An 18796-nucleotide genomic window follows, 5' to 3' on the forward strand; every position below is an offset into this window, starting at 1 on the left:
GTTTAGTAGGTCTTAGCTTTCAAATGAGGCGTTACACTGGCCATAGACTGTAAACGCTCCAGTCAAAAAGCTTTTAGATTTGGGTAAAGCCGAATGGGAGAAAGTGCACGCGATTAAGGCAGGGATTAAGAGGTTAAATTAATTGATTTGTTATTTAGCGACTAGACTGAGAGGAGCTCCTTTTACAAATTACGCGACTGAACAAGAAAAAAAACAATTTGTGGGATTTACCGATGTGTTTTGCCCGATTGCCCGTGAACGCGTCACCAGAAGCGCACAGCCAATGACGCGCCAGAGCCAGAAAGAAAGCGCCCCGAGAGCGAGGAGAGAGCGAGGCGGGGGGAAAGAGAGACCAGCAGTCACCCGGCACAAAGGCAAAGCGGCGCTGCAAAACTGAATGAGAGAGCAAACATCCCGCTACAGCCACACACGCACACACCCGATCCGACACTGCGTTTTATATCACCGGCGTGTCACGGCCAGGACGCCCAGATGGTGAGTGCCGCTTTCGGCTACGGTTTGGGGGGGGGTAGAGTAGACTGATTGATGCCTCGTCGGTGGTGCCTTTGCTTTTTCGTCCTCCCCTCGAGTCCAGACCATCCAGGCAGGCAAGGCAACCATCCCCTCCTCTCCTCGTACTGGGCTTTATATTATTACAAAACGAGAAGGGTCTCCGGTTTCTGGTCTGCAATGCATCTCCTAACAATGCAAAATCCAGGCTTAGTATCTTGTGACAAAAAAAGATGTTCCTGCTTGTAAAAAGGCGTCTAACACCAGGCGCCTGTGCGTTTCTGATGGAAAGCTAGCTTTTTTTTTTTTTTTTTGCCTCGAAAGCACCAGCCATATGTAACAAGGACCCTTGTAATTACACATGAATTTCACATAAAGGCTCTTTCCTTCTCTTATCCCGCTCTTGTTAAGCATGACCCCCTCATTATTTTTGCACCTATTTTAATTACAGTTACAGATTGTTTTTGTCATGCATTGCAGCTAATTGGCTCAGGTGTCCCAGGCTTCAACCTTCTGGCTGTTTACAGGAAAGCGACGACTGTAGTTAAGCTGGTTTCACAAGGGTTATCTTGGTTAAATCAACACCTGCCACTTGAATGAATAGGCCTATGTTTTTTTTGTTTTCTTTTAAACAAGTGTACGGTCAATTTGCTCTGCTGGTTCTTGAAATGAAAAAAAAAGTAATTGGTATTTGCATGTGTTGATTTAAAAGCTATTGTTATTGTGGTCAGATTAGGCCACACATGTTTGCTATTACAGGCATTACAATAACATCTGCCAAGCTGCCAACCCCAACTTGTCAACAAAGCTTCAGATGCTGCTTCCCGAACAACAATGGGAATTTGAATAATGGAATGATAATAGCCATTAATAAGCTATAACAACATAGATTATGGGTAACATAACACTAGGTCTGTAGGGCTGTGATATATGAGGAATAAAAGTAACATTTGATAACCGCTTTGAATATTAATGTAATATCTTACTGAGCCATTTCAACACTGTATACTCCATCAAATTGCTCCCCCCCCATGAAATTGTGTCAAAACAAACCAAAATAAGCATAAAATTGAACTAAATTAGGAAAACCCTGACTATAATGCACATTTTTCCACACTTTTAAGTTACCATGCGTTTTTTGTTTTAGGCTGTGTCAGTCTCCGTGCCAGTGAACCACATATTGCATCACCTAATTCTGTGTTAACAATAGTTTAGGCGGTAAATCTTATAGCCTTATTGGACTGTAATGGCATTAGTGCCCCCTTTGTTTTGTAAGTGACCAGCTGTTCTAAAAGAGGACCTCTTTTGTGCTTTCCCAATGGCAACCACAAAAACATGCACTCAGCTCCTTCATCTTCTCCCACTTTTTCACCCGTGTTTATGCATGTCAAAGACTTTACGAACTGCTCTTGTGGTTCGGGAAATCCCACATAGTTCACCACACAGTCTGTCGTTTACGTCCAGACCATATGTACTGTCTACAAGGGGCGGCTTAAGTAAGAATATGCTCATTTTCATTTCCTGCGCGCGCCGTCTTAGTTGTCACTGTAATATCCGCCAAAGTTGACACTACAGATTGACACCACGGCCTCATTTGCGTCATAGCCGTTCACAAGACTCTTTTTTTTCCCAGTGAACTTATTGCCGCAGAGATTAGTGGGTCTCAATTAAGACTATGGTTTTAATACTGGTGGCTCAGTGTTTGTTGGTGGGGTCATGCTTAGTTTGATGATCTTGTTTTGTTTTTTTGACCCAAACTTGAGAAAGCACAAACTTGGAAAAACAATTGCAAGATTCTGTTCAGACTGCAGATTTTAAACATATCCAAGAGCATTAAGAAGATTGAGCTACAAAGTGTAATAGAAACATGAGTCCGATTTCTGAAAGTCTTTATAAAGCTATAAACCAGTGATACTCGTCGTGGGCCTATGATCAATGTTTGAATCAACAGAATACTGTATTTTGAGAGTACAGGGTTTAAAGGGCACAATATTATTATTAAGTTGACATGAATATTCTTATTTGAGTTTATACAAGGAAAGTAAGTTCAGAAGCCACCACTTGAGAACCTCTGTACTGCCTAAATCATTACATTGTTTTGTATTTGGATTCCATTAGACCAGTAAATCTTGACTAAAACTTTTACTTTCCTAGGATTGAAATAATTGAAAGTGTTTGTCTTTGAGCTGATGTTCAAAGGCGTCATATGAGAATTGTTTCCTTTTTCTGAAATAGCTTTGGAATACTTGTAATCTGCATCCTGCACTAACGTTTATTTAGATTCACCATATGTTCATGTGTCTGACAATTACCATTAACTGCACAAAAAACTGAATTGCGGTGTCTCAGAGGGGCCATATGTTTGGGGAGGGGAGGTGTTGCCTGCTGTCAGATGTGCACAATAGTAAAAAATGGGTCGTCATTAGACAAACCACTAAGCCACAGCATAATAACATTAGTTTAATTCATCAACAACCGACCCATGGCTAAATCAACTGTACTTTCACTAAATTACTTACTGTTGGCAAAAAAATATGTAAATCTCTTCAGACCACTGTGATTTTGCAATATATCGTGTATATTATAGTATCGTAATATTGTGATAATGATAATTTGGCATCATATTGTGCAGCCCAGTTATAAAATACAATACAACAACTGAAATGTTTCAATTAAGATACATTTATTTTCTCATATGTCTCATATGTCTGTCACATGAGTTCAGCTCAATACAATTGTATTACCATGTTACCTTTTGAGGAACCTAAAGTGCGTAGACTCAAAGCTGGGTCATACTAGAATCTCCTCAGACCATGCAGGTTGTCCCTTTAGAATTGTGAACATGTTGAGTGGAGAGGTTTAGGAAATTCTTTGTGCCAAAATGGTCTTTATTATCATCTTCGCATAATGTGAGTTAAAGGGTTGTGAGGAGGGTGGCGGGAGGTGTATTTTGCAGTAATTCTACACTGGATCGCTTCTGTGTGAAGTGTCCAGCTGTTGGAATGAAAGCAACACATGATTTGGATTGCATGGTTTCTCCTCAGGGAGAACAGACGTCCTTCTGAACCTGTAGCTTATTCAATTACCTTGATTTTTAGTTGGCACATACCTTTTACTTTTAAGCTTGATTAGTTTAATGTAATTTTGTATTTGTTTTTATTTACAGAGAAGCAAGTAGACAGTTAGAGACAGTTGTAACTCCAAGTAAATGCAGTTGTTCCAAATACTTACTGATCTGTTTTAATTTTGAATCAACCTTATCTTAAGTCCTCTGACAGATTGTGGCAACTCTTGACCTGATATAGCCGCGGAGACCAGTCAGCTGAGGCAATAACAGCAGAAGTTATGACCATATTTGGATAAAAAACATTTAGACAGCAAAAATCAAGAGCTAAATGTAGTTTAGTTTCACCTGCTATTGTTTTCCATGACATGCATTGTTTTCTGAAGGATCAAAGAGAAACTGAATAAAATCCATCCTATTTGTCCATCCTGTGATTATTTCACACCAAAAATATATGAATAACTTAAATAAGAATGACTGATATAATGACTCAGCCTGTCTTTTTTTTTTTTTTAGCTGTGCAAGTTAACACATTTCTGAACTGTTCTGAACAGCCAAGTCTTTCACATCTTGGCAGTGCCATATTTAGAAAATTAAAGCATGTGCACCATTACCTTTGGAGGAAAATATTTGACATGGGGTGGGTGAATGACAAAAATAAATATGTCAATCTTTTTGGGGACTTTCGCGATATTTTTTTCTTAGAGACACATATTTACATTGTTTCCTAAGTCTGGGACGATACACTTTTGTTTCGATATCATATATAATGCCAAACGGTATTTTGTCCCAGTCCTATTATTTATTTTCCATCATTTTTTGTTGATGTCTGGACAACATCGGTACACTTGTTGTGAGTTTGTGTCTCTTTCCTACAAAAACACTGACATCTGACTTGTTGACGAAACACCACCTCTAGTTTGAAACTTTTATTTCAGGAAAAGCAATGCAGACCTTCAGAGGATGCATGACCTTGTATTGATCTGTTTGATACAGTTTTGATATTGTTGTTGTATTGGGAAATATGGACTCAAGAAAGAAAGAAATCCTCACACCACTTCACTGTTATTGAACAGTTTTTAAATCACAGACATCATTATAAACAGCAGGGATGTGAGTCCTGGATGCGCGATGGGGCATGTTTTTGTGAATTCCAGTCCTGGCAGATGTAGTATTTGGTTGTGAAATGTTCTGATGGGTAGCTATCTACACTTTCCTATCACTGGAGGCTGTTTCCTCAGAGTCCTCAAAGCTCCTGGCTAATGTTTTAGAGTGCATTCCTATTCAGGCCTCCACTCGATCTGTTTCTGTCCATTTTAAGAGAACAAGCATAAACAAACCAGCTGCCGTGGCATTCCTCACAAGGAAGCACAATGGACGAACTTATGTAAATTTGTTCCAGTTATTTTGGGTGTATTACATTGTTACCGATAATGAATAAAAACACCTTCACTGGATATATTTGCACATTGGGGGGTGATATGTCAAAACAACAATAACATTATCGTCGTCTTCTGATGACAGTTCACGCTTCAGTATCACTGGTGGAGAACTAACCCAACATTAAGTAATTTCGTTGTACAATTGGATAATGACAATAAAGTCCTTCTTCTTAAAGTTTACAACAGGGGGTAGGCAAATATGCTTGGTGGTGGCGGGCCAAATATTTTTTGGCTATCTCTATCACTTTGTTATAAATATTATTACGATACATCATTTTGATCTAATGGGGGCTATGTGGGTTTACCCAGACAATACGTTAAGTATTTTTGTACTGCTTAAAAAGGTATTTAGATCACTGTTATCAATGTTATGTACAATTATATTTCTCAAAATCTTATGGGAGGACAGGAGAATATCTGCTGCAGGGCTGGATTTTGCACCCGGGTCTTAAGTCACAGAGGCCTGATCTGAAATCGAAACTATTAAGAGGCAAAGTGCATGTTTTATTTTTTCTTTAGTTACTATATAGACTTATATAAATGACAGAAAAACAACATATTTTTGAGTATTGTCAATACATTTATTTACATTTTTCGTTAATTTTTATATCCGATTTTTGGACTACTTGAACAATAGTAAATTGTGTTTCATTGAATTTCGTGTTAATTGCAACTCGTGTGTTATAAAAGTCAATACGTAGTTTTAGAACAAGGTATGACTGAGATTTACATTTTTTAAAGCAGTATCAAGTAACTCATGCCCCGAGAGGCCATAAGCGCCACTGCAGGTGTCGTAGCATGTTACGTTTTTTTATTCATTAATTGTCCGTGAGAGTAAATACTACGCTGACAGAAAAGACACTGGGAGGGAGGGATATAGTATGTCCAATTATACAATGGAGATAATTTTTTTCACCCACAGTTAGCTTTGCCTGTTAGCCTGTTAGCTTCTTCTTCGTGATTCCATTAGTGTGTATTGGGGCCTCCGACCCGGTGCAGGAAAGCTGCAAGTGTGGTTTTCTGGCCAGAGACACCAGGGGGAGATGAAAGACCCCCCAATCATCGCCATCAACACTTGTATTACCCCCAGAGGGACTATGAAAAGGAACAAACAAACAAGTTACTTCGTGCTGCTTTAAGTTAGTTTCAGGGAGTCAAGTGGTCCCCATAACGTTTATCGCAATATTTTCCTGCCTCAATATATCGAACTTCAAATCTTGTATTGTGACAGGCCTAGACATAAGTATAAAGTGCAGTAATACCAAAAATGTCTTCAGCATAAAACATGAAAGAGTGGGTGAGGTTTCAGTACCTGTCACTCTTAGATAAAGTTCAAAAAGCAAGGACCATATAATAATTTCTGACATGAATCAAACAATGTAATTTGATTCAATTACTTCTACTGACGGAGTTGACTCAAAATCTCTTTTCATTTCATGTCCAGATCTGTCCGCGCTTCCCCCGCGGCGTTCCTTCACATACCTCGTCTTCATGAGGAAACTTAATGATGTGTGATTTCTGTCATAGGGAGACTGTATATCTTTCCCTGGAGCAGCTGTTTTTGCAGGAGGAACGGTGCCTATTACCTGCAGCATTAGTCCGTAAAACATCATCAGCTCCCAAGCAATGTGGCAGGACTCAACACGAGAGAGGTGCATGGATTTTTTTGCATGCTTTGAGGCAGATTGGCTGACAGGTGCTCTGAATTTTACAGTTTTCTGCACTCAGCCGTCCCGAATGACTAAACGCTGATCACATTTCTAAAAATAAAGATTAGCGAGAGTGGGAGACTTGTGTATTAATCACACAAGGCATTTGTTGACATTGAGCTGTACCTGCTTTGCCTTCTAGAGTCTGTTCCAATGCGGTTGCTGTGCTCGTTATTAGGCGTGTTGGACCATGTCGGGATAAGGCATAAACCAAGCAACTGCCTGCATGGGAGTTTTAATGAGTTCAAAATGAAGTACATAATTGAGAGAATTTGCCTCGGGACATTGGTGTAATTATATGGCTGCACTGTGATTTACTGATCTGGAAGTTTTTTGCGATATCAGGTTGAATTGCATGGTTCAAAAGCCATAATGTGTTGAATCAAAAGCCATAATGTGTGGCAGTGTCCTCTTTGTTTTTGCCTCAGAATCATGAACAGAGACGCTGATGAGCATCTGATGCACAACCAAAGCCAAATAAGTGAGCCAATATGGCATACCGTACTGAAGACGAGCAATTTTGAGATCATATCTTCAGGGCTTCACTATCAAATTTGGTAACGAAAATCCTTTTAGTGTAAACTAAAAGTTCTCAGCTAGTGTTCAGTTCTACCGAGTTCTACATTTGCGCAAAGGTGTTCATTACAATGTCATTTTTAAATGCTTCCCCTTCAGTTTTAGTTGCAGCACAATGTTACTTTACTGATCTCTCTTTAAGCCATTGATACCTTTTGTAAGGTGTGCTATACCGGAACCCTCGCTCTAGGATCCACTTGCAACCTGATCATGACCACAATCTCAAACTCAAATTTCAACTTTCACAAATTAAAGCATTTTGAAGTTTGACCCTTTAAAATACCATATTTCTTCAGTTGATCCGAAACAATAGGTTGCGTTCACGTGACATCACAATATTCTAAAGAGCCTGTAGTTTAAAATCGATGTGTAGGTCAACTGAAAACTCTATGGCGGTAACTATGGTAACTGGCAAACTGCAGATTTTTTGTCTTAGTTTTTGGTTAATATCTCAGTCATTGCTGGGAGAATCCGCATGAAACACAAACTGTCTCATAGTTCATTGTCTCCTCTGTCAGCCAACATAAACTAATGTCCAATTATTTCCTCAATATTCAAAAACATGGGCGTGATATTGGTCAGTACCAAGGACTTTCAGCCATAAAAATAACGTGGCAGGTTTGTGAATCCAATCACTACCAAATACTGATGAGGAAAAAACATAATTTTCATTTTGGAGATTTCTTGCAAAAACTGTATTTCTCCCATAGAGTTGTATTGGCCCCTGCCCTCCACCTGACATCATCACATTCTATAATGTGAATGTCAGGCTGTCACGATAATTACTATATCGACTTATTGTTCAATAAATAACAGATAAACGACATATTTTTGGGCTCGATATTTATCGTCTGTAAATGTATTAGCATTTCCCGGCTATTTCGTCTTTGTAAAAGGGAAGTTATATTATGTTTCATGTTTATTGCAGCTTGTGTGGTATTTTAGAATATTATGATACACTTTTAGAACAAAGGTTTACTGTCATTTTTATGCCTGAGAGTTGACAGTATCTAGTATCGCTAGAGTCAATAATATCGTTTATCGCGATACTTTCCTGACTCAATATATCGAACTTCAAATGTGTTATCGCGATAGACCTGAAAATAGTCCTGTCTGTGACCCATCAATTGAGAACCACTGCGCCAAAGATCGTTCTTATTAAGACAGATGGACACTGCCGTTAACTAGTTTTGTTTGATTATATTGTTAAAAGGACGCTCTGCATTGTCAAAGGGAAAAAGGAGAAGAGTATCGTAAAACCTCCGTCCTCAGCGTCTGCACAGGAAATCTGAGCTGTGCACTTTCACAGGCTTCGTGTGCTGCTGAAATGAAACCCCAAACTCCGAGGTCTGAGAGCGCGAGTGTGGGAACAGTGCCATGAATCGGAGCCCTGTTGTAAGAGCGTTTCACCACTGCCCTGTGAAAGTGAGCTTTGTTGAGCAAGACACCGTGTTCCTCCCGTGTCAAATGACTTGGTAATTACTCAGCCGCTCATTTCGTGTGTCGAGTATTAAAGGCGGCATTCATGTCACAATTAATCACTACTGTCCATTATGATTTATACAGTGGACGAATAGACTTCCAACTGGGACTGAGCATTTATCTGATTGCATTCTTTTTTTCACATCAAGATTCTGTTCTTCGTGGTCATTTTGAACACGTGCAGGAGCGTTAAGATTTGAGAGACGTCTGGAAAATGGACTTCTAAACCAATACAATAGTCACATGCATTTCAGGACATATTAGTTGGGGTCTAAAGTACAGGGTTTTATACATAAGAGGCCTCCATGGAGAAAGAACCTTGTATTGTCTGCTGAGGAGTTTGTTACCTAAAAAAAATCATTTTCAAATCAGCTTTGTTTCCGATTGCGATGAATATTGCGCAATAAAAAAGGTTGGGAGTCATGCTCATATGGTGAAAGAAGCACTTCATTACTAATGTTAAGATGTAGTAATGATCAATTAAGTAGAAACCGCAGTGCTACCCATGATTGTGTATACTACTACGGCTACCCCTACAACCGCTTGCCACTATTTATTGATATTATACTACCGCTGCTGCTACTGCCATTTTGACCACAATTATTCAAGCACCAGTACAGTCAGTTTCTTTTGCCTCACTCACAAAGCCACAGACAAAGGCGACATATCAAATCCACCGGCGTCATGGGTGCTAAGATGAAACTATGTTGTTACGAATTGAGTGATTTGAGGATAGCGATCCATCTGTCGCCACTAGAGGCTTCTGCGCCGATAAAGCAGGAATGCAAAGCAATGACTCTAAATAGTTACTTGGTGAGAACGACTACTTAAGGTTTTGGTGAGCACGAGCATGGGCTGTACATTTTGCCAGGTCGCTGGTACAAAGCTATTATGTTAACAGACTTTTGTCCAGCTCAGGCATGTATGGACTTTCCCTCATGTAAAAACTATGGATACAAAGTCCCCAGTTTACTTAACCTTCTTGTAAAGGTCTTCCGAAAGTGCTGGACATTTTTGCATAAACTAACAAGCACATGGTATTGAAATGTGAAGGAAGTGCCTGATTTGCCTGCGGCCTGACAGCCTACTGTCCTGGGTCTAGGTTTCACCGGGATCACCTAAACAAATCGACCAACCTAAACATGTCCTTGTTAGCAGCTCTAATTAAAACACACGTCAGGCCTCTGCTGCTCGCTCCTCGGGGACGCTGAAGAGGAAGCCACACGTGTCATAATGACTTCCTGCCACATTCGTGCAGTTTGGAGGCAACTCGACTTATGTACTTATAAGGCAAAAAGACAAGGTGGCACAGGCTCATCAGTGGGGGCCATTTGAGTTCAAGTCTGGCTCGATGATTGTAATAATTCGTTCAGTTGGTTTTATTGCCAAGATGGAAAATATGCGTACTATAAATGTACTGGCCAAAGTTGATGGCTCAAGATCCTATTTCTACAAACCGCATTGCTGATGAAGATAGACTCCATAGGGCTGCGCACAGTATGAGAAAAATCAGCAATATTCAATGGTTATTGCAATATTTCATGAAACCATTTCAACACAAATGTCCTTCCATTACATTTAGGGCTGGTAGGGCCAATATCTGAACGATGCTTTTTTCGATACTAAAATATTTGTTGTCTAGAACCAGAAAACAGAACAATAATGTTCATTTATTCCATAAAAGAAAACTTCTTTTAAATTTGTGTCATTTATTTGAGCTGAAACAAGTCTCTTCCTTTAATACTGTCCCTGGACAGGCAAAACTTGGTCTCTGAAAAAAAAAAAAAAAATTGGTGCCTGCTTTCGATGCTGTTGTTTTTTCTATACCGTTATCTAAACTTTTTTTCAATACCGTACTGGTATTGGTTAACTATGGCTGAAAGATATATTGTTATCTTGTATTGATATCGAGATATTAAAATCGAAATGGCAAGATATAAACGATGTAGATTATCGTCAATAAAACTGCTCTCTTTTGTATTATGATGTTTTTATTTTTTGGTTTTCACCTAATCACCTAACCCATAGTTATATCGTATCGATATATCTGGCATGAATATCGAGATATTACATTTTGTCCCTATCGTTCAGTCCTAAACAGTACCCATCCCTAATTACATTGATTGCTTATCTCTTTCCAGTTTTCTAGAAACATGTATAAATAAGTATCCCTACTACAATGACTACAACTGAACTTTTGCACACTTTAAAGTTACAAAATATGTAAATCCCTTTCAGATGGAAGACGTCAGCGATTTTGTTATAGTTATGGACCTATTTTTTGATTTACCATAATGAGACAACATATTGTGCAATACTAAATTCCATGCGTAAAATTGGGCCGTAAAATAAAGGAAGGAAGGAATAGCGGTACTAATAAAACAACTGTAACATTTTTAAGTCAATATCTGTTTTCATAAGATAAGTAGCAATTTTTAAAAGGCTGCGTCTGCCATTTATAGATTGTATGTGGATACAATGTACATGTCATATCTTCATTCTCTTAAGTGGCATTGATAATTTGATGTAGAAAGACAAATGCATTGACTTTGCACTTCTCGGGTGAACTGCGTGCGAGTAGTGGGAAGCTGTCGTACGCAGGAAGTGGTTTGTCATGTCTTGTACATGTGTCAGCAGCGCGTCTGTTCGATAGCAGTAATGTAAAGCAGCCCATAGGAAGGATGCAAGGACAGGGGCAGCAGTTTGAACACTGGGCATGATGTGGTTATTTACAGTGCAGTCGATTGCATCTACAGGAAACATTTTTTTTTTTTTCAATCACTTCAAAGCATGTGATCTGGTTTGTATAAACACAGGCAACACCCCTGCTTTTCCTTCTGCTTTGAATGAGCTAATGTAAAACTAAGGGAGTAAATACTTTGTGTGATTATTGCATTGTTATTTTGCATAGTGTTATTGTAATATAACAATTCTTAGTTCCTAGACCATCTTCAACCATGATGGTTACAAAATCAATACAAATCATCCTAAACCTTCAGTAACCTTCAAAGTCCAGCCCAGTAAAAACATACAAACTACAGTAACAATGGTGTCGGTTTCTTCTGCACCATCTACATTTGTAACCCATTTCTCACGAGTCTGTTGTTGACGTAGGATTGTTAAACGAGGCGCGACGTGGGGAATTTCACGAGTTAAAGTGTAATGGACCTGGTCTCACATGTCAAAGAGGTGCTTCTCTTTAGAACATTCAGAGTTTTAACCCCGTGACCTCGGCACCTCCAGCCAAACGCCTCTTACATAACGGGGCTTTAGTCGCTGGACATTCCCGTGGACTCAGACAGAGCTGGACTTGTGCATTACCCCCAGTCTGAGGGGAACGAAGTAGGCCTGTACTGCAAATGTTCTTTCATCTGCGGCGCTCGGATTGTCTTCCAACTCAACAACTGGTCAAGTCAAATAGAAAGTTTGGTCTGAAGTTTGAGTGCATTTAAAGGGATATTTCTGGATTTTTGACATAGGGCCACATTTCCTAGTTATCCAGAGTGTTGTTGATTTCTGGAGATATATATTTTTTTCTTTTCATACAGTCCTTATATTTGAAGAGTTTAGTGGTGCTAAGCTAGTGGTAGGCTAGTGCATGTCTATGGTAACTATTAGCCTGCATTAAAAACAGTCCGACCCAAGCACAGTGCACACCAGACTACTGATATAAATGTCTGTGTTGACTGAATATTTTTTGAAATATAACCATTTTGCATTTAAAAAAACATATATTTGAGCAGCATCAGCTTCCTGGTTGTAAGCTACGCAGAGGCGGAGTGATCTGCTAGGTTACCGGATCTACAGAAGTTTGTTTACCTGCATCCGGCATTACTACACGTGGAATTCACAAAGGAGCTTTGTACACATCAGATGTAGCAATGTTTGGAGGATGACCTGATGATTTTCAAGAGGTTTTTAATGCAGGCTACTAGTTACCATAGACATGTGCTAGCCTAGCACTAGCCTAGCACCACTAATATATGCATGAATAATAATAATTACACTCTGGATAACTAGGAAATGAGGCCCTATGACAAAATCCTGAAATATCCCTTTAAGCTACTTAATCTATCACCAAAGCCACCTCTGCAAGTACTGCTCCTATCATTTCTTCACATGGGTCTAATGTGATGAAACACCCACCGTAGAGACTTCCTGTTGTACTCAGTGGGCAGTTAGCCTACATTTACTTAATTACATGAACTTTTTCAAGTAACTGTGCTTCTTAGAGTTCATCACACAGTACTTTTTACTTCTATTTGACGAATATTACGTGTTAGTGTCAATAGTGTGTCAATACTCTTTTTTTGAGTTAAAAAAACTGTGAGTAATAAGCTTGTAAAGATTGTGTTTCATTCACCATCTGTTAGAAATTGTCTAACTAACTTCTCTATTCTTTTCTCTATTAAGTTTTGTCTCTTGGAAATTTCATTAATTTGACTAATTATTTGGGTCGCTACTTTTCACTTGCACTTGAGTATAATTTTTTGAAAGTAATGTGTCTCTCGCTTGAGTAAATACTGTATTTTTACCTACTTTATCCACCTTCAAACAATTGATGATTCAAAACAGAATTTTCTCTGATCAAAAGTCCTCAAAACAGTGGGCAATCTTACTGATGTTACTGAAACTACATGCACCAAACCAGTGGCATTCCAGTGTACAAACTGAGTACTAACTAAAAAAGTTTTTTTTCCACCTACCGTGTATTTAAACTCTTTCGACCACACGTGTCTGCAATAGCTGATACTGTGTACACACATATCTGTGTCTGCTCATTATCTTTGCCTGAGCGACCTGTTAGTCCAGACGTGCTTCACTGCTGTAGGGGCCCTGCTGTAAAACTCAACATTACAGTCTCAAAATATCCTCCAGCTACAAAACAAAGTGTTGCTACCCGTCCAAATAGGTTCTGTTTAGTGTTTTGTTGAAAGAGCAATGAGCGATATGCAAAATTGTAAGGTTTGACTGTAGGCGCAAGACAAATGACTCCAAGCAACACACCAAACAAACCTTATTTCAAATTATAACCTCCTCTGTTAATGGGGAACGAGGGCCCCTGCATGAAAGCTAATTCACAATATCTTGGAGAATAGATTTATGAATCAGATATTTTGGTAGTAAATGTTACACCCATCCATCTACAATGCTTGCACACTGTGACTATCCTCAGGAAAAATCTCTAGATTATCTTCCTGCCCTCCCTTTGCTCTGTTGTAATCCTTGTTCTTTTGGTCCTGATTTGGGTGCACTCTGCTGCTATCTGTAAAAAGTCCATGCTGAGTCCCAAAGCTGGACTCACATGTCGGGACAGAAGGCACCTGATCCGCTCCCAGGGGTGCTCCCGACAGATGGAGCCAACAGTAACGAAGGGGGAAGGCATAGATCAGATTAACAGTACAGAAAGGTAAAAAGGGGACAGGACTGAGACGGATCTTAGACATTGTACTTTTCAGGACGTGTGTGAATTGTTTTATGCTTGTTTTAAGCCTTTGTTTGTAAAAATTGTGTGTTCTGTTTTTGCAGGACTCCAGAAGCACCACAGAGGAGAAACCAGTCCAGAGATCCAAGGTAAATTAAGCACTACTTGCAAAAAAAAAACTCAAAATGACTGACATTAATAGCGGCACCTTTATGACGTAATGTATTATTGTTAGTGCCGGAGAATTAAATAAATCCCAAACTACTTGAGTTTTGTCACTTTATTGGCCATACATTTAATTGAAAATGAAAATGTTGTCTAATACATTAAAGAATAATCGAGCTGTAGCAACTGCATGCTCACATATTTTCATTCTCAGTCTTTTAGCTTCAAGACCCAGAAGGACTTGTGTGCGTCATGTGAGAAGACAGTTTACCCGATGGAGAGACTAGTCGCCGACAACCTGATCTTCCATTCGAAATGCTTTTGCTGTAAGCATTGCAACTCCAAACTCAGGTCAGTGTGTGGGGAGGTGACTCACTTTAAGTACAGGGCTCAGACACTGGTGTTTGTTACCTGTGTCGTTGGGCAACGCATTTCAACCACTTTGCCTCAAATACCTGCAACTCCAGAGCAGTGTTTCCCAACCCCGTTTTTCACCAGTGGATGCCGTATTTTTCGGACTATAAGTCGCACCTGAGTGTAAGTCGCACCCCCAGCCAAACTATGCAAAAAAGTGACTTATAGTCCGGAGAATACGGTACCTCAGAGACCCAAGCATCCTTCTCCAACCTGACAGATGTTTACATTTTAAGGAGAATATATTGATATTAATCGGTTCTCTGTTGTTTTCTCATCATGAGCCTCGATCAATTTCCTGTCTGAACTAAACTGGGTCTGAAAAGAGTTTAAAACAGATCTTAAAGCCACACTGCGTAACATTTCACCCAATAAATAGAATCAAGTACAAGCATTTATTTTATTACAGATTTTTTTTATATTCCTAAACAATTAACAAAAAACAAGCAAGTGTCATTGCTGCGAGTGTTTCACCGCTCCTCAGACCTGAGCTTTACTGGGAGCAGAGACGTCTCCAGCTCGTTTCCATGGAGATGTTGACTAAAAGGGCTATATGCACAGCGACCTCTTGTGATTCCTGCCTGAACAGCAAACCCGGCGCTGTCCTTCCTGTCCGCTATCGCTTCCCATTAAAAATTGACAGGTCCCACAGAAATGCAGCGATAGCTCAAGATTTGGTAAAGGACAGCGAGTAAAAGTTCGGATGTGGCTGGAGCAGGTTAACCTAAACCTAAAAACACGGATAATATCTTTTTTATATAATTGGAAATAAATTCAGGCGTCAAGGGGTTAATTAAACATTTACATAGCAGGAAAGAACAAAATGTTCAACCTGAAATGTGTCAATTGTAATAGAAGAAAAACAGCAATAGAAGAAAAAACAACAACATCTATAACAGATTTATAAGATAAAATTAAAGCTTGTGGGATAAAAGATATTTCATGTTTTTTTTGTGTTGCTCTTCTTGGCTGCATAATCGTCGGTGCCTGAGCTGATATCCAATGGAAGGGGCTTGAGTCATGAAGGTGCGCAGAGAAGAGGAACTGTTCAGGATATTCTGGAGGGTCTGCAGTGTGGCCATGTCCCGCCTCTGACTCAGATATTGGATGTGCTTTTGCTTTCAAGCTACTAAAGCTACTAAATTCTTGCAGGAAGCGGTATGTCGTGAATTAGCGACACACAGCGTTAAGAGGTTAAAAACATTACGTGAGACGCAGCGACTTCACAGCGAACATGATGTTTGTAACACGCTGCAGTGACTGTCCATCAGTAACTCATTGTCCTCAACCAAATCCTGAGCTATCTCTTTATTTGTGTGGGACCCTGTTGATTGTGAATGTAAACGATCGGCGACAGGAAGTACAGCGCATGGCATATTGTCACGTGGGGAAACAGTGTATATAATAATAATATTAATGCATTGGTTTTATATAGCGCTTTTCTGGACACTCAAAGACGCTTTACATTGCACTATTCATTCTCTCCATGCTCGGTGGTGGTAAGCTACTATTGTAGCCACAGCTGCCCTGGGGTAGACTGACGGAAGCGAGGCAACCAGTCTGCACCATCGGCCCCTCCGACCACCACCAACCACTCACTCACGCATTACATTCGCTAGGCTTCCTGGTGTTACCAAACTGTCTCCCATCCAAGTACCGACCAGGCCCTTCCCTGCTTGGCTTCCAAGGTCTGACGGGATTGGGCATAGCATAGGCGGTATGGCCCATATGAGATTTGAAAAGGCTAGGTCCTCATCCAAATCTACACTTTGATGTCCCTCTGCAAAAAAAATAGCATTTTCTGTGTCTAGCTGGATACTGGGAGCATGTTTTGTATCGGTGGCAACTGTTTAATCTGGGGCTGGGCGATATATCAATATTTAAGATATATCGATGTAAATGAGATACGGAATTAGACCATATCGTGTATATCGGGATTTTCCAAATTCAGATAAGCTATTAAGTTAAGAAACAATTCTTAAACTGAGCCCTTTATTTTGTTATCTGTTTATATATAAATGCTGCCTTTTTTTATTTTGTAGGCATTTTTTATTTAAATGTGCACCTTACGGAGCTTTGTTATACAGTGTTTATGTTAGCATTTTATAGTGAGTTTTCAATAAAACTATTCGTATATGGCTTTGACTTTGACTTAACATTTCATTTCTCACTTTGCGGAAAAAATATCTGGATATATATCGTATATCGATATTCAACCAAAATATATCGGGATATGAGTTTTGGTCCAGAACGCCCAGCCCTAGTTTAATCCAAAATATTTCGCAGTGTGTCTTTAATTTGACTTGATTATATCTAAGCTGGAAGTAAACCATGAATAAACCAGAGCACTTACCCCAAATATTTTTTTCTTTCAGCCTCGGAACCTACGCTGCTCTTCAGGGCGAATTTTACTGCAAGGCCCATTACCAGCAGCTGTTCAAGAGCAAAGGAAACTACGACGAGGGCTTCGGACGCAAACAGTACAAAGAGCGCTGGACCAACAAGGATTCAGAGAACATCACAAAAACGTCGTAAAGATGTCGCCTGCCTCCGATCCTGGCCTTACCTCCTTTTGTCCCAACACGCGCCTCACGCTTGGGGCTCTGTCAAATTAACCACACACACTTTCAAAAATGTTAAGAGAAACAGGTAAAAAAACAAACGACAGGCCAAACGCAATCAAGCAAAAAACGCATGAGTGTCCTTTTAGTTATTCTGTCTTTACTTTGAATTTGTGACCAAAAGTCTTCTCTGGTAAGGGGAGTGTAAATCTTTAAAGGTTCTTATTTTGTACCTCTTTATTTTTATTATTCGAGCTTTTGTTTTGACATTTTGCACCGTTCATTTTCATTATACAAACTTTACGCTCAGGCATGTGCGTATTGCAAGAGGGCAGATTCTCGGAATTGACTTGCTAACACACAAAAGACACATGCAAATGGATTATGTGTAGCTCATGATGGGGCGATATTAGTTATTACGGTAACAGGAGTAAACAGTGCGCATGGGGAACAAAAATGAGTCCGATTCATTGTGACATTCCCTGAGGCGTTGCTTGTCCCACTCGTTTGATCCTAAATGAAAATGATAGGGGCAGGGCATATAGTAGGACAGTGGTAGAAGACTTGTGTTCGAATTAGGCGTATACATAAAGCAATTAGGATGTTTAGCTTTACATCCAACTAATTAAAATTGTTATTTTATTGTTTATTGTGATAGACGGTCAGCCAAAAGCAGCGAAAAGATTAAAATGCCTTTGAAAGTTTATGGAAAATAAGCAAGTATCCCTAAATATAAACTTGCCACACAGTCTATTGCTATTATGAATCCCATGTAGCTACATATAATCCCGATTTACTGATCAAATTCACCATCATTGTACTTGTTTGATGCCTTCGGTGTCGCACAAGGAGCAAACAGGGTACACAAAGTACTGTACGAGGCACAATAGCAACAAACCACCTCCTGTTTTATTTTACTGCTGTTCACATTATTTTGACCATTTTAGTCTTAAGTTTCGCTAAATCTTGCATGTTGGTGCGGCTGGTTCTCAACTGCCTTATCTCATGACTGTATATTGTGAATTGTTTTTGTTAGTTCAATGTTTTTTGGATTTCATTTGTGTTCCGGCATGAATGAATCCCTGCTTTTATTGTTGAAAACCTTTCAAAAGATTGTGTTTTGTATCCTGTCTGTACATAGAGATGTTGTTTGTAACTTAAAACATTCCCATAATGTACCTATTGCACATGACACAGGCTCACGAGATACTGGTAATCACACGGAATCTATAGCCTACTCCACTTCACGCTTGATGACAGACTGGCTTATAGGTTGTGTTTTCATTTCATAAAAAAATCTAAACAATTCAGATGGATGACAGGCATCAATAGGATCCACATATACAAATTCAGGACCAAAACAATGATAAAATGGAACTTAATTTCCAAGTCAACATGCATTTTGTTTTTCAGCTGTTGGCAAAAATGTGTCAATTTCAGTGATTTTG

The 18796-nt window shown here is 39.4% G+C and overlaps 1 protein-coding gene across 1 annotated transcript; it reads left to right on the forward strand.

Annotated features, from left to right (window-relative positions):
* The first annotated feature begins 302 nt into the window (after positions 1-302).
* Positions 303-17449, forward strand: limd2 (LIM domain containing 2). The gene is made up of 4 exons (XM_079564639.1): positions 303-495; positions 14313-14357; positions 14588-14724; positions 17163-17449. The coding sequence occupies exons 1-4, from the start codon at positions 493-495 to the stop codon at positions 17320-17322; spliced, it is 345 nt and encodes a 114-aa protein (XP_079420765.1). The 5' UTR covers positions 303-492; the 3' UTR covers positions 17323-17449.
* The last annotated feature ends 1347 nt before the right edge of the window (positions 17450-18796 follow it).

The sequence above is a fragment of the Gobius niger genome (genome assembly GCF_951799975.1).
Source record: "Gobius niger genome assembly, chromosome: 10".
In the NCBI taxonomy this organism is placed as follows: Eukaryota; Metazoa; Chordata; class Actinopteri; order Gobiiformes; family Gobiidae; genus Gobius; species Gobius niger.

Coding starts and splice junctions, on each gene's coding strand:
- limd2 (XM_079564639.1), top strand. Junction 14,358..14,587: donor AACCAGTCCAGAGATCCAAG/GTAAATTAAGCA, acceptor TTTCATTCTCAG/TCTTTTAGCTTCAAGACCCA. Junction 14,725..17,162: donor CATTGCAACTCCAAACTCAG/GTCAGTGTGTGG, acceptor TTTTTCTTTCAG/CCTCGGAACCTACGCTGCTC.